The following is a 15,061-nucleotide window of genomic DNA, read 5'->3' on the forward strand; positions in this document are numbered from 1 at the left end:
ATAAAGAAAAAGATTGTAAGATTAATAACCCAAAACTTTTTCAGAGAGTTTTTTTTTCTTTGAAAAGTGGAGAAGAGAGGATGAAATGCTGGGACAAAATTAGATTTTTGGTGTGTGAAAGAAATTCTAATTGTCATGGAACTAGAAAGGCACCATGTTCTCCCTCAATTCCTCACTTAGAATTATGCTACAACCTGAAATATTGTGAGCAAATATGATGGACACCGCCTTCCTAGTAGTCTCTCAGTCCTCTGAAATTTATCCTGCTTTCCCCCTGCAAAAGTCTGAGAAGGATAAAGCAATTGCTTAGTTTCCCCCTTTTTCTGGACATAAAGATAACTAAACATTTTATACTTCTTTCTGAAAGCTGGGAGTAGTTTTTCACAAGAAATACGAATTTATTGCAGATAAGGACGAATGTTCGAAGGACAATGGTGGCTGCCAGCATGAATGCATTAACACTGTTGGAAGCTATGTATGTCAGTGTCGCAATGGATTTGTGCTTCATGAAAACAAACATGACTGCAAGGAAGGTAAAAAGGAACAGAATGATAAAGCAGTTCACTTAGAATTATTTGCCTGACTAAGTCTTTTCACATTTGCATCTTTTAAAAGATACATTATGGAAAAGTTTTATGTGATCTGTAGCAGACAGTAGCATAAAAGTAATATTGAACACAAACCATCATTATGATGATAAATTGGCCTCTGAAATGAGTTTTCTCAAAATGGTGAGGATAATAATGAAGACTCAATGGGAGTTTAACTCCAGATTACTGTCTACCAAATTGTACCCTTTCCAGGAAGTAATAAATAGCTTGCTTTTCTGGCTACATGATACACATTTTCATCCAGACTCACTGATGCTATCTATCCATTATTGGTGCAGCGGAGTGTGAACAGAAGATTCATAGTCCAAATGGAATTATCACAAGTCCTAACTGGCCTGACAAGTACCCAAGTAGAAAGGAATGCACATGGGAAATAAGTGCCACGCCTGGCCACAGAGTTAAAATAGTAAGTAACTTCAATGGTATTAGCAAAATAAGGTGCATTGCAGTTTGTGACAAGTAGCAGATGGTAAAATAGATGCAGCGATGCTGAGAATATCATTTAGTCATTATAATTTCTACTAAAAAGGCACAGACGTTGCTTAATGCCAGGTAGCATATACTTTCTTAAAGAATGTTTTCAAAAAAGGTTTTTTAAAGGTGTTATGGCCAGGAATTTTTCAGAGGGGTTTATTTGCCCTGGCTTTAAATTTACAGAATGTGATTGAGGGCACAATATTATCTAATCTAATATTGTCCTATTATTATTATTGAACAAAAGATCTATACTGATGTTAGAAATATTAGTGGTATATAATCCTTGTTTTTAATTTATTTGTGATTTTTATTGATTAGCTTTCTAATGCTGCTGGAAAGTATTGTTTTTCACTAGTTAATATAGAGTGATGATTGAAACCTGTCCCACTCAATTTAGCTTTGGTTGCTGCAACCAAAGCTATTTTTTCAGCAGAAAATAGTTTGTTTCCAAGTTACCTTGGACTTTGCTGTTCTCCTGATTTATTTGGAATACAGAGGTGCCCATCCACCTGCTCCCAGCTACCTCATGAACCTGTAAACTTTGCCTGTGAGTATAGCCTGCCCACGGCCTATCACACTTACCTGGCCTTGTATCAGTAGCAACAATGGTGACAAAAAAGCACCTTCATTCTGTCATGAGGACTCTGGGAACTGAGCCGTTTTCACTGGGACAAAAGTTTCTGGGGAACAAGAAGAATGCTCCACCAGTTTGAATTGATTCCACATGTGCTCATATGGGAGAGCCGTGGGTGTGTATTTAAATACTTCTTTCCAGTTCCAGTTTCTTGGTCTGCTTGAGGAGACAAGCCATTTTTCAATTTAAAATTCTGCCTTCTTTGGCAGTGTATGCAGCTGTGGCAGAATCCTAATAAAACTTCTAACAGTGTGACATCCCAATGCACATAGATTTCTTTTAACTACTCCTTTTAATTGCATGAAAGGTATCCAGATAATGAGCTATTTGCATAAAATCTGTATCTTATGAAATGTTTTAAACCAGTGTTTTTCCCAGGTATTCAGCTTATAAACTGAATATATAGGCAATTTAGACAATATTGTATCAGCATCTTATGACTGTTCACAAAACTAGACCTAACTTAGAGCAGTGCAACTGAGAGCCAGTATGGTATGGTGGTTAGAAGGCTGGATTGGAAATGTGTTCAGGTTCTAGTCTCCACTCAATCATGAAACTTTAGGCCAGTCAGACTTTCAGCTTGACCAACCTCACAGGGTTTTTTATGAGGATAGTAATGGAGTGGAGAACTATGTAAACTCCTTTGGGTTGCTCAGAAGAGGAAAAATGCAATGTATTAAGAATAAGAATAATTGTCAGGTAGGGTGTGTGTGGAATTACCAAATTTCAAACACTAAGGCTGCACTCCTATACATAATTATCTGGGAGAAAATCCCATCAAACTTGACAGAACAACTTCTGAACAGATGGGAATACATTGTGCAATAAGGCTGCAATGTAATACACGCTTTCCACAGAATAAATGCCATTGAATTGAATTGGATTTCTGTGTTGGCATGCATAGGATTGCACTGTAAGGTTAAAAACAGCTCTTAGAAAAAATGCTATGGACTGAATCCAGATTTAGTCATACATATAGTTGACCCACTGAAATCAAAGCGAATTCAGCACCACTGATTTCAGTGCATCTGCTCAAGTATGACCAATTCTGGATGCAACCCAATGAAATTTCCAATTTGAATGGATTTTAGTTCTGTTTGAACCAGTTTGTATAGGACAAGAGAGCCTGGGGGAATGTTGTCCATGGGGTCATGATGGGTCGGACACGACTTTGTGATTAAACATATAGGTTTTTATGTATCCAAGAGATAATCTAGAAACCAAATAATACAATGCTTAGTCATACGAACAAAATTTATGAGTAACAACTGGAACAGTTACACAGCTGTTTATAGTGCATCTGCAGTTTCCTTGTATTATTAAGAATGCCTGATTTTCCTTTAAAAAAAACCCCAAGTACATCAGGGTTTCAGTTTGCAGTGCCTTACTATTATCTGGCCTATTCTTACTCCAGTGCCAAAACATGAACTCTTAAGCTACACGAAGTTCCTCAAGGACAGCTGTTAATATTAAGTGGCATCACATTGTGCTTTGGCTGGCTTCCTTTAGGGATTCAGTAGATTAGAGCCGCTTTATTGTCCCAGACGCAACTCTGCATGCTCTGCATTTGCCTCTTGTTTGGTTTCGTTCCCTTTAAATATTGCCTTTTACTTCTTTCAGCTTGCTTTCCTAGAAAATACTTCATGCCTTATAACTTGTTATGTAGTACAGAAAAGGAAGGAAAAACCCGAAGCAAAGTTTTTGAAGTTTCTACAAACCAGGCATCTGTCATAGTTGGAATAGGCATGGAATTATTTTTAAAAATAATGTCCTTTTTATAACATTGATGGAAAATGAATAAATAAATCCACAATACCATTCGTAGTTGTTTCAGATCACTACCATTCATTGCTTATTTTAATTCCCTTGCTCTTGTATTTCAAATCTTCTGGAAAATGTGAGATTCTCCCTTGAACAAGAAGAGTGAATTCAATGGAACATTTGTATTTTTTTGGATAAGCTTGCTTTTGCCATGGATAGTTATTGGGCATAAATGCCCTAATCCCTTCAGTGTGAAAACAACTGTGCCAACTCTGAAAGCTATTGAGAGAGCAATCTGCTCAGCACTCCGTTTAGGGCCATGGCAAATGAACTTGCACAGGAAAACTGCACAGGTCTCCTTGCTGTAAAAGGTGCCTGCATGTACAGCAAGTGCATAGAAGCACTGCTTAGTGGACTGTCTTTACTCTCTGTTTTTGTTATTTGACTTCCAAAATATGCCACTTTTCAAAGTTTAAAGTGTTTCACAGCAGCAAGCAATCATAGTCCATAATCAGAATTTACCTATACTTTTGAGTTCATAATTTATTAACTTTTCAGGTGTTTAATGAGTTTGAAATTGAACAACATCAGGAATGTGCTTACGACCATTTAGAGGTGTTTGATGGAGAAACTGAAAAGTCACCAATTCTTGGACGTTTATGTGGAAATAAAATACCAGATCCACTTATTGCTACTGGAAATAAAATGTTCCTTCGGTTTGTCTCTGATGCTTCAGTACAGAGAAAAGGCTTCCAAGCTACACACTCTACAGGTATGAGAATAATTTGAAAAATGAGAAATATTTAAAACTTTTGCAAGTCAAATTTTAATTTGGACTGCATTTACATAAAGTAGAAATGTGAACAAATTTTAGGAATATATTCCTCATTCAGTGATTTGCAGTGCCTTTTATTATTTGTCATTAAGCAATATTCTAGAAATGTTCTAATAATAATAATAATAATAATAATAATAATAATAATAATAATAATAATATCTGGAAGTATTGACTGCCTTGAAGAAGTCAACATGTTTTTAAATAGAGACTGATATGAGCTCTTGTTACTGGTGCACATGAAATCCTCCAGGCATCCTGATAACTATCAGAATTCTTTTAAAAAGTGCCACAGTCAAATATTTTGGTCTATCTGTCACCCTCATCCCTGCACAAATGTTTTGCCTTTCTAGTTATGTCAATTTCTTGGTTTATACTGACCTCTAGTGGTCTTTCTGATAGTCTTCCTACTGTGAGACAATAATGGTAGGAAATTAAATCCGATTCCGTGTAAAGATACTCTGAAATAAACGTATTTGTTTTCCTTTCTCATGTTGCACAGAGTGTGGCGGTCGTCTGAAAGCTGAAAGCAAGGCAAGAGATCTCTACTCTCATGCTCAGTTTGGTGACAACAACTATCCAGTTCAAGCAGACTGTGAATGGCTAATAGTATCAGATCGTGGCTATCGGATCGAATTAAGTTTTCAGACCTTTGAGGTGGAAGAAGAAGCAGACTGTGGTTATGACTACCTAGAAGTCTTTGATGGCCATGATACAGCAGCACTGAGGCTTGGTCGGTTTTGTGGATCAGGAGTATGTAATCTTTTTGTTAATGCATTTATTAAAGCACTCCAGAGAAACACAGGGGCTGTAATGGAGATGTCCATGTACAACCAGGGATTAGGTTGCCTTTCTCTAGCAAATTACACTCCACCACACATAATATTTTACCACAAACTGTACTTTGAACTCAGGGGAGTTTAAAAAGCAGGCTTCAGTAATCTGAAATTATTGCTATTTAGGAAAAGAAAATGCAAGTTCCACTTTTTGTGCTCCGTACAGAGGTTTCATTGGGCTGTAGCCAGTGTTCTGGTCTTCATACTCTAGTGCTTTGTTAAAACTGAATAAATTAGATCATCTCCAGCTTTGACAGCACTGTTTTGTTTCTTGAAAGTGTGCAAAGGTCGAATAGTAAGTGAAGGAGCAGTATCTCAAATAACCTGAATGTAGGCCTGGATGCATGTAGGCCTTCAAACGTAGAGTCTCAAGTACACTCAGGGTGCAAGGCATAGTAGACCCACAACTCCTGCCATGCGTGCCATCTAGACTGTTATTTTTGGACATCTAGATGAAGTACGGTGGAGTGGGAAGGAAGGAGGCTTGGGTGCCATTTGGAGAGGGCATAAACCATCTGCCCCAGCCTTCTGGCCTCCTCACCAGCACTCAGTTTAGCCCTCTCTTAGGGCCAATTTTTGACCTCAGAGGGGCCGCTGGCACAGTTCCTTTCATGCTGGCTGGGAGGTGTGTGAGATGGGGACTCTGCATTCAGAATTTCAGCCCTGAAGTTACTGGTACTTGGGGCTGGGGCTCTGTTTGCTCCCCACCCCAGACTAGCAATGTGTGAGGAATCTGGTTTAGGGGTGGGAGTCTGTGATTTCCTTGCCTTGGTTCCCTGGACTCCAGTCCCCTTTCTCTCTGCCCGTAGTCCACCTCATTTGTGTGGACACCCAGCAGGAAGCAAGTCCACGAGAGTCTGCAAGGCCAGCTTGTACACTTGCAGCCAACATAGCTGTGCAAGCTAAGTTCTGCTTCTGCACATGTGACTTGCTGACTTCGCGTACTTTGTGCAAAGAATTGCATACTTGGCATACTTTGCATGAAGAAGCCATAGTGTTCCTAAGTGTTTAGGGATATGGGATCAGTTCAGCATATTTCCTGGCAAGGGCCAAGTGCAGGAAAGAAATTTGGTGAGCACAACAGTGCCAGGTTCCATCCTGATCTTCACAGCCCTACCCTGGCTATCCTGGGAAGCCACAGGATTGTGCCTTAACAGCTGAACATTATGTCAGTGTTGCAATCTGAAACCTGAAGGGAAAATATGGTATCTCCATCTTCTATAATGATGTAGTTCATGGCATATTAGATCCATTTTAAATTAACATCTTTTATTCTAAACTTAATTGAAAAGGACTATGGATTTTTTCTTTAAAAGATTGAGTATAATGCTTTCAAAAAAGTTAAGTACATGAATTTTCCATTCTAGCAGACACTTGGACTCCTGATGAGAGTTCTTTTATTTCAAGTGGAAAGCGTGTGCCAGAGAAGAACTGAAATGAGCAAAGGATATATTCTGTGGATGGCACTGAGAGAGGAGTTTGCCCATGCCCTAGGTCATGTGGGTAGCACAATACAGTGGTAGGCAGCTGGACTTTAGCTATATATCGGAAGAATAGGAGCCACATCATTCAGTCTTAGGGTCTGGAGGAGCAAGTGCACAGATGCAGGAATGAAGCAAGTGATGAGATTCATTAAGGCCATGCAAAAATTACATTGAATAGGGTGCTTAAAAGATCAGAACTGTTAACCTTTGAGGAAGGGTCATGATATAAAAGGAAAGAAAGAGTCCCATTATGGGCAGACAGCTGAATTAAAATGCGTTGAATGAAAAGAGATTTGCAGAATATGGTTTAATGATTCTTTTGAGCTTTAAAATCCAACATTCCCAAAAGCAGTATTTTGTTAACTGTTGACAGTGATAGCATTAACAGTTGTGGGTTCTTTTATTGAGAATAAAATAAGAAATCCTCTAATAAGACAACCATGTTAATTGCTACAGCTTGATGAATTATTGTTTCCAGAGTAGACTTCATAATCTTTCTTCCCTTCTTCTTCTTCTCCCTGCAGCCACCAGAAGAAATTTATTCAGCAGGAGACTCTATTTTACTTCATTTTCACACAGATGACACGATCAATAAAAAGGGATTCCATATACGATATAAAAGTATAAAATATCAAGATAATGGTCACACCAAGAAATAACACAAATTCCCTTAGGCCACAAAATGAGACAGAGAGAGAACAACTGCAATGGATAGAGAATTGGGTGTTTTTTCTTTTACTGACTTTATTAGTTAACAAACATTTTTTGAGTTCAAGCTGAAGGAAATCTGAAACATCTCACTGTTAAATATACTCCTGTTCTAGAGGAACAGACATTATGGTGATGACGTATGGTCTCCATGTGTGGGTGTCCTGCAAAGCTAGCAAAGGGGCATTGCATGCTTCCAGGGAGACTATAAAAGCTTTGTTCACAGCTTGACAAGTGTCATAGTTGACTGCATACTCAACCAGTTACATTCAGGAGAAGTGACCCTGAAGACTGTTCTTCCTTTTGACGAGCGACCGGTGTTCGGGAGAGGAAAGTTGCCCACCTTCTGCAGGTCATGGTCTCCAAATGATGTCGGTATATCCTTCGTATTCTAATTGCTCTGATGATGTATCCAGGATGCAATGCATACAAAGACACGTCAAGAAAGAGGGAAGGAAGATCTTCTGAGATTGCTGTATACTCATAATTCATCTCTCTCTTCAACATATTAATGTCATAAAACCTGGAAAACTATGTCTGCAAAATCATTAGATCTTTGATTATAGGAAAACATTAGAATGTCAAAAGCTTTTTACATTCATAATTATAAGTACATCTAGAAATTGAACTGTCACTGGCTGAAAATACTGAGTTTATTATTGCTGAAGGACTTTGTATCTGCAGACCTCTTGCATTTTAGACAATATGAGGATGGGTCTTGTACAAGACTGCTGCAGACCTTTATCCCATGACGACAGATGTAAACCTGGACAAAAATTATTTGAAATGCCAGTTAAGGATTACATTTCAGTAGTAATGAACTGCTAATCCACATTTCCTTGGAAACATTTGTGAATGAGCTTATTGTTTTTTACTTTAAACCAATCAAAAATAAAAAGTGGTTTCCAAAAACCAGATTTTCAAAGCAACTGAAAAAGGGGGAAATTACTTTCTAGAAATAAGACTTTTTGTGATGGCAAAGATCATTTCTATGGTGCTATTCCATGAACAAATCCCCATAACCCAAGATGTGTTAGACCTTTGAGCCAATGACCTGAAGTTCATGAATGTCTCACTATGCCTGGCTGCATCTTAAGAAGAACAGGCTTTCTAAGCATGTGAAAAAGATAATTACAATGGCAGCACAAGCCCTGTGAAACAACTACTACTATTGCCTTAGAATACTTGCACATGATCATACAGATCTTCCTGTAGATATATTTCTGATTTGATAAAGAACTTGACAACTTAATCCTTTTAAATGCGTGTTCACAAAAGTGATACTCAAGCAAATCCCAATCTGCAGAGCAAGATCATAGTTGTAAATACAGAGGACTTGCTACCGATGTAGAAATATGCTACTTTTAGAACAAAATATTGTATGTGCTTTAGGCCATACATGACTTTAGTCCCAATGTATATGCATCATGTAAGTATGTATGAATGAGTGTTTTAAGTGAGTGAGAAGTACGGATGGCCAGGTAAATTGTACTTCATGTGCCAAGTTCTACCAGAATCTGGATTGACTGTAGCAACTTTCTTTAAAGCGTTCATAAGCAAGACTTCAATAAAGTTTCAAGAGTTAATGAAATGTTATGTTTCATTCAAAATAAATATTTTAATATCATTTGACATTGGTTGCTATTCACGCTTAGTTTGTGTTTCCTTACCATGGTGATACACTGGCATTAATATTTTTTTAAAAAAGATAATAAAATAAAACTAAGCATGTATAGGTCTCATTGTTTATATTTATGACCCATCTATCTCTTTGTGGTTCTCCAGATGTTTTGACTTACATCTCCCATCAGCTCTCATCAGCACAGCCAATACTGACAGATGATGGAAATTGTAAGCCAAAGTGTCTGGAGGGCCACAGCTTGTCCACTGTGATTTAGGAGGAAGCTGACAGCCCTTGCTTATACCATGATGATGAATATGGTTTGTTATTTTCTCTTGTGTCAATAAAAGTATAGCAGCCTTTGAAGTTTGAAGGAGAAGAGGCCAAGCCACACCTTATTCTGTGATGAGGGAGGTGCCAGGCATGCAGTTCACCTATATACTGGCCCTTTTGAATCTTAAGAAAGATGGAGGAATTTGTGCCGCATAACTAGCTCTGTTCTGCTATGTAGACTAGTGCAAATCTTCTTTTGTGGAGACAGTGCCATGTCAGAGCCATGTGCAGTTTGCATGTTACATGCTTAATTTACTCACTTGACAGAAATAGCACTTTGCTACTATTTGAATTACTGTATTTTTCGCTCTATAAGACACGCCTGACCATAAGATGCACCTAGTTTTTAGAGGAGGAAAACAAGGAAAAAAATACTCTGAATCAAATGGGCACATAATCACAGGCACATTCCCCATCACTTCCCCATGGGCTGCACATCTGACAGACTTACTGCACACACATATTCGCTCTATAAGACACACAGACATTTCCCCTTACTTTTGAGGGGAGAAAAGTGCATCTTATAGAGCAAAAAATACGGTACCCTGCTTGAAAAATGCAGGCAGCACAACCGGTCCCAAAATACAGTATGTTTTACTTTCAGTCCAAGTTGCATAGCAAAGACACAATCCTGTATATGTTCAAACAGAAAAAGTTCTATGATTCGCAGAGATGGGAAATTATATTTCATATCAGTGGAAATTATTGATGGCTATGTACTGCCTTGGTGTTACCATGTTCACTAAGGGATCCTTGTTTTGGTGGGGGGAGGCTCTCCTTCAAAAAAAAGTGCTGAAGTTGCAGCAGAATGTGACTGCAGTGAATGGCTGTCTGAGCAGGAGCAAAAATGTATGAAAAATCTATGAAGCACCGATGGACGGTGTTGGTATTTCACGGAGCCTTTCACATTGCCCCAAAATGGAAACTTTCACTTTGCAATCAAACAGCACAAACATTTGGGAAAGCATAATTTCAATTCGAATTATGTTTGATCCCGTGGTAATGTTTGGATATGGAGAACCAAGGCTCCTTACTGTTGGTTCAACTGAATTGCCAGAATTAAGCACACTTGAGCAATAATATTATGGATCTCGCAGCAGTACATATTTATCATGAACGCTGTTCGTTTATTGCACAGTGTGTCTTTAGGAATGCCACAGAAGTGGATTTCTCTTGCGGGTGTTCTGGGTGTTCCTATCAGAGGACAATGAAGTGTATATGTGTGTGTGTGTGTGTGTGTGTGTGTGTGTGTGTGTGTGTGTGTGTTGTTCTTAAGAGGATTGAAAACCCTGTTGAGAAATGTTACCAATGCATTATTACATAAAGTGAATAAAATTCCTTTAAACTGTGTTACCCAAAAGTATCTAATTCTGTTATATTTGTGGGACAACTGAAAATTTTCTGAAAATAAGTTGCTTCTTAGCTACTTATGCTACCTTCATTTCCCCATGTTTTCCTTTTTGTATGTAGGTGTTAATAAAATGCTTATGCTAATTAAAGGTTTAGCCAGCAGGAAAACTGCATTTTGATACAACACTGAAGTACAGTTTAGCTTTATGAGAACAAGCTGCAGAAAGCCTTAGTCCCATGTGCTCCCTTTTCCATCATCTGGTGTGGTTGAGAAGGATTGGAAATTTCCATATCTATTTTAGATTAAATACTGTTCAGCACATCATCCAAATCCTAAAATATGGTTAAGCATTACTGCATTTTGCGGATGCAAGCCAGTTTTCTGAACTATGTTTTGAAATTGACTTATTGGAACAAACCATCATTTAGATTAATCAGTTTTGTTCCAGTTCAGTCATCACAACTATCTGCAGTTAATCTAAACACAGAAGCAAACCTGTATCCTTGTGGCCATACAGGGGTGCCATGTGCAAGCCTGAGACTTGTGGTGGCTTGTTCTCATAATGCTAACCTTTGATGCAATATTACAGCCTATTCTGTGCTACTGCAACAGAATAGTGGCAGGTGTGGTCAATGTAGTGGGAGTGCAGCTATGCAAAGCTCTGCATTGCTCAGGGGCAAATAGGAATACTTAGCCCTTATCCAGCTTTTTGTTATTCTATGCTTACTTCTTTTGCTACTATCTTACAAGTGCTTTCTCTACCCTGATTATTTATTCAAATAAGAAGGCTCACGCTTTCTTGAGAGGTCTCCAGGATCTCGTGCTTAAAAATACACTGTGTCTTAAAGAGGGTGCATCATGTAATAGTCACAGATACGTGTGTCCTCCATAAATTGCTCTATTACATTTATAAAGTTTCTTTGTGAGTTCTTGCATGAAGGAACCTATGTATTAGAAGGTTGCAGTCAAACATGGTGGTGACACTTTTGAATGAAAAGTAATGTTTCTTTTGGCTATGGTTTACCCCTCAGTAATTTGTTTGCAACATGGGGCGTTCTAAAATACTGATAAGAAAATTGAAATACGGAATATTGACCACACCATCATTCATTGTATAGAATTGATTTTGAACACTCATAACTTTCATACATAGAAGTGTAACTCTTACTGTTTGGTCCCTTTTTCTTTATTTACAAAAGAAAGGAAAGGATGGTTTTCTGGTATAAGGATAACTGTAGTTATCACAAATATTTTATACTCACCAGAAAAGACCTTGTCTACAAAGTCCCCTGAGCTACATCTCCAACCATACTAGTTTATGTCTTGTTTTGCACCTTTGCTGAAGTAAAATTCCACATGTAACCTACTCTGTTTTCCCATTAGATATACTATTGAGTATTATGACCTCTTTTCTGCAGCTGTATTTAATCCTTCAAAGAGTAATGCTTGCTGGAGGGAAAAAGATTTAAACTTTTTTTAATAGCTCAGTTGAAGAAGACTATGGTCCATCTGTTTGGCTTTGCTGCTTCTGTTGTACTTAGAACAACATTTTCTGTGATATGAATATAGATTTCTTCCAAATTCTTAATCCACATTTTTCTACAGAATGTTTTATTTCCCATGGTGCACTACATCAGGAACTGGACAAGCGGGGAAAGGTAAAGAACATCAGCCAAGGACTAAAGTAACTGAATATATAGCTATTTCAAAATTTAGTTACTATTTCCACACAGATTTCAAATGGAACTAGCAACTGGTTAAGGAGAGAGAGTGCAAGGGAGAGTGTGGAGCAGAGGGCAAGTGACACCAGGTTTGGGTACTTAATTAGGAAACAGGTGATGTGGTTGGGGGACAGATAGACATGCTTCGGTGGAAGATGGAGGTCGGAATATAGATACCATCTTGCCTTGAACAGTTCAGGTAGCATTTCCAAAAGTTACGCGAGAGAAAAAGTAAAATGTGAAAAGTGGTGATGCACTATTATTGTCTATCTGAAAATATATGCTTGCAGACAAAGTCTTCCTCGGGGGTTTGCTGTGATCCCAGAGTACATCTGTTGAAATGCAGCACAAGGGTTGTGTAGGTTCTTCACAGAGTTTGTATGAACTCAACAACCTAGCTCTTGAGAAAAGAGTTCTTAGGAAAAGAGCCTGTGATGTCCTCTGAGCAAGAAAACTGCAACTGAACAGGAAGTAGCTGGTTATGAGCTGTGAGATGAACTCTGAGATTGAACCCTCTTTGGGGTGTATGATTAACTATTTCCTGTTGGGAATATCCTTTAAAAGTGAAAACCTTAGTTTGCTGGAGGAGTTTTATCAAGGATCAAAAGGGAGTAAGGGGAACGCAGAAGATGTGGATAGACTTGACTTTTTCAGTGCATAGTGAAACAGTGTCAAGAACAAAAGGAATGGGTATGTATTTTGGTTGCTGGTGTGTCCTTATAAAGAGGCAGACCACTGATTCTGTGATAAAAGGTCTTATATGTCAACCCGTATGTAGCTCTTCAGAAATCCTGTCTTCAAAGAAACTATCCAAAGCCCTACTCGATTTGATCCAACAGTATGGTAGTGAAGGAGAAATCACATCCCAATCTTTTCTCTGCTTCTTGACTGTTGAGATGAAAAAAATAATCCCTTGGTTTGCAAACCAAGATGCCAATGAACTGTTTTATTTATTTTATTTGAAATTATCTGGATGATAAGTGAATTGGCTGGTTTTCCCTCTTGTGAAGTTCGAATAAATCCTAATGGTTATTGGTGAATATATAAATATAAATAATCATATGAAGAGTTTATATAACTTTGTATTCTATGGATATGGGCCACAAACCTAGCAATACCCCTGCTTAAAACAGATTTATTTACACTGATACAGTCCAGCTGACATTGGAGCAGAGTGAAATGCAAACCACAATGACATTGAAATTATCTCTTTTGGAACTGACTGATTTCTGTATAAATATGCTTAGAGATTGTGGATTTAATCAATTTTAATAAAAACTCTTTGGTTCAAGTGATTGTTTAGTTACACAGGTGTCAGAATTCAACTCACCTAATAGATATTACCTTACATCTTCCTGAATTAAATAATTTCACAATCCTTTATCTGCCTGTTATTCTATGTTCCAAATGAAAAAAGAAAATTTCCCTGACATTCATTTCCGTCCTTACTGTCAGAAGAAAGAGATGGATCTTCAGGATCTAAGATCATACAACAAAATGGTATAATGGCCTGACTCAAAGACCAAATTGCTATGCAGTATTATTATTATTATTATTATTATTATTATTATTATTATTATTATTATTATTTTCTTTATTACCCAATAGCTGAAGCTTTCTAGGTGGGTTTTCTCTCCCTGAGTTTTTGGGGTTAGTGTCATAAAGGCAGAAGTCAATATCCAGCAAGCATTTACCACTTTCACAATGATACAGCTAATGATATAAAGTGGGAACTTAATTTGAAAGCTTTTCTATTTTAAAGCAAAGTGAACTTGCTCCACAAAGTTATCATTCCTAACTAGGATCTGATGACCTGCATGGGGAGCAGTTAGGGATAGAGCCAGAGTGCTTTTCTAAACCTAAGCTCTCACTAAGTAGCTGTTTGGCAGACTGTGAACACTGGGGAACTAATTCTAGCCTTAACCTCTGATCCTTCCAGAATGGCTAAACACCAAGGTTTTATTGGTTTTTTTGCAACAAGTCAGAATGTGGTTCTACCACATGATCAACACTGCTTGCTTCTGGACCAGAAACGTGAATTGCATGTGTATCATATGATTGGAATGGTCCCATGGAAGCTGCTGCCATGTAAGAAGTGCCCTCACTGGATGGGTACCAACATAGAAGGTTGTATCATTCTCTGGAGGCAGCACAGTTAAAGTAAAGGGTTTGGTGGTACCACAGTTATATGGAGCTGTCCCAAAACATCTTGCTGCCTGAGATAAAAGACAAGAGAGTAGCCACTCTCCCCACTCCACATGCAGAAACTAACCAAACTGATAACTTCAACACTGGAAATGGGATAGCATGCTCATTTAACTTGGAATTATCACAGTGGACACCTTGAACTTTGTCTTTCATGATCTCATTCCCACTTGTTAACCCAAAGTATGTATATGCCACCCAAGATAGATACCCCACTTTGCCGAAGGGCACAGCTGGCCCTGCAATATTTACGATCTGATTTCAGAGAGGCACAAAGACCAAATCTATAAAAATGAACACATCTGGTTTTCCTGGCACTGAAATAAATACATAAATAGCACACCTGCAATTCAAAGAAATCTTTCTCAACCTGGGGTATGTAGATATTGATGAACTACAATTCCCACCATACCTGACCATTGATCTTGCTAACTTTAGACAGTGGAAGTTGTAGCAAGAATATTCAAGGATGTGAGGTTGGGGT

The 15,061-nt window shown here is 38.1% G+C and overlaps 1 protein-coding gene across 1 annotated transcript in view; it reads left to right on the plus strand.

Annotated features, from left to right (window-relative positions):
- TLL1 (tolloid like 1) overlaps positions 1 to 7,297 on the plus strand; it is a 123,150-nt gene extending 115,853 nt beyond the window's left edge. The window contains exons 17-21 of the mRNA XM_044430797.1: positions 408 to 533; positions 890 to 1,017; positions 4,042 to 4,255; positions 4,821 to 5,071; positions 7,163 to 7,297. Of these exons, the coding sequence (XP_044286732.1) occupies positions 408 to 533; positions 890 to 1,017; positions 4,042 to 4,255; positions 4,821 to 5,071; positions 7,163 to 7,297 (854 nt within the window). The remainder of the gene's footprint in view (positions 1 to 407; positions 534 to 889; positions 1,018 to 4,041; positions 4,256 to 4,820; positions 5,072 to 7,162) is intronic.
- The last annotated feature ends 7,764 nt before the right edge of the window (positions 7,298 to 15,061 follow it).

The sequence above is a fragment of the Varanus komodoensis genome, unplaced genomic scaffold (assembly GCF_004798865.1).
Source record: "Varanus komodoensis strain SLA01 unplaced genomic scaffold, ASM479886v1 scaffold21, whole genome shotgun sequence".
Classification (NCBI taxonomy): Eukaryota; Metazoa; Chordata; class Lepidosauria; order Squamata; family Varanidae; genus Varanus; species Varanus komodoensis.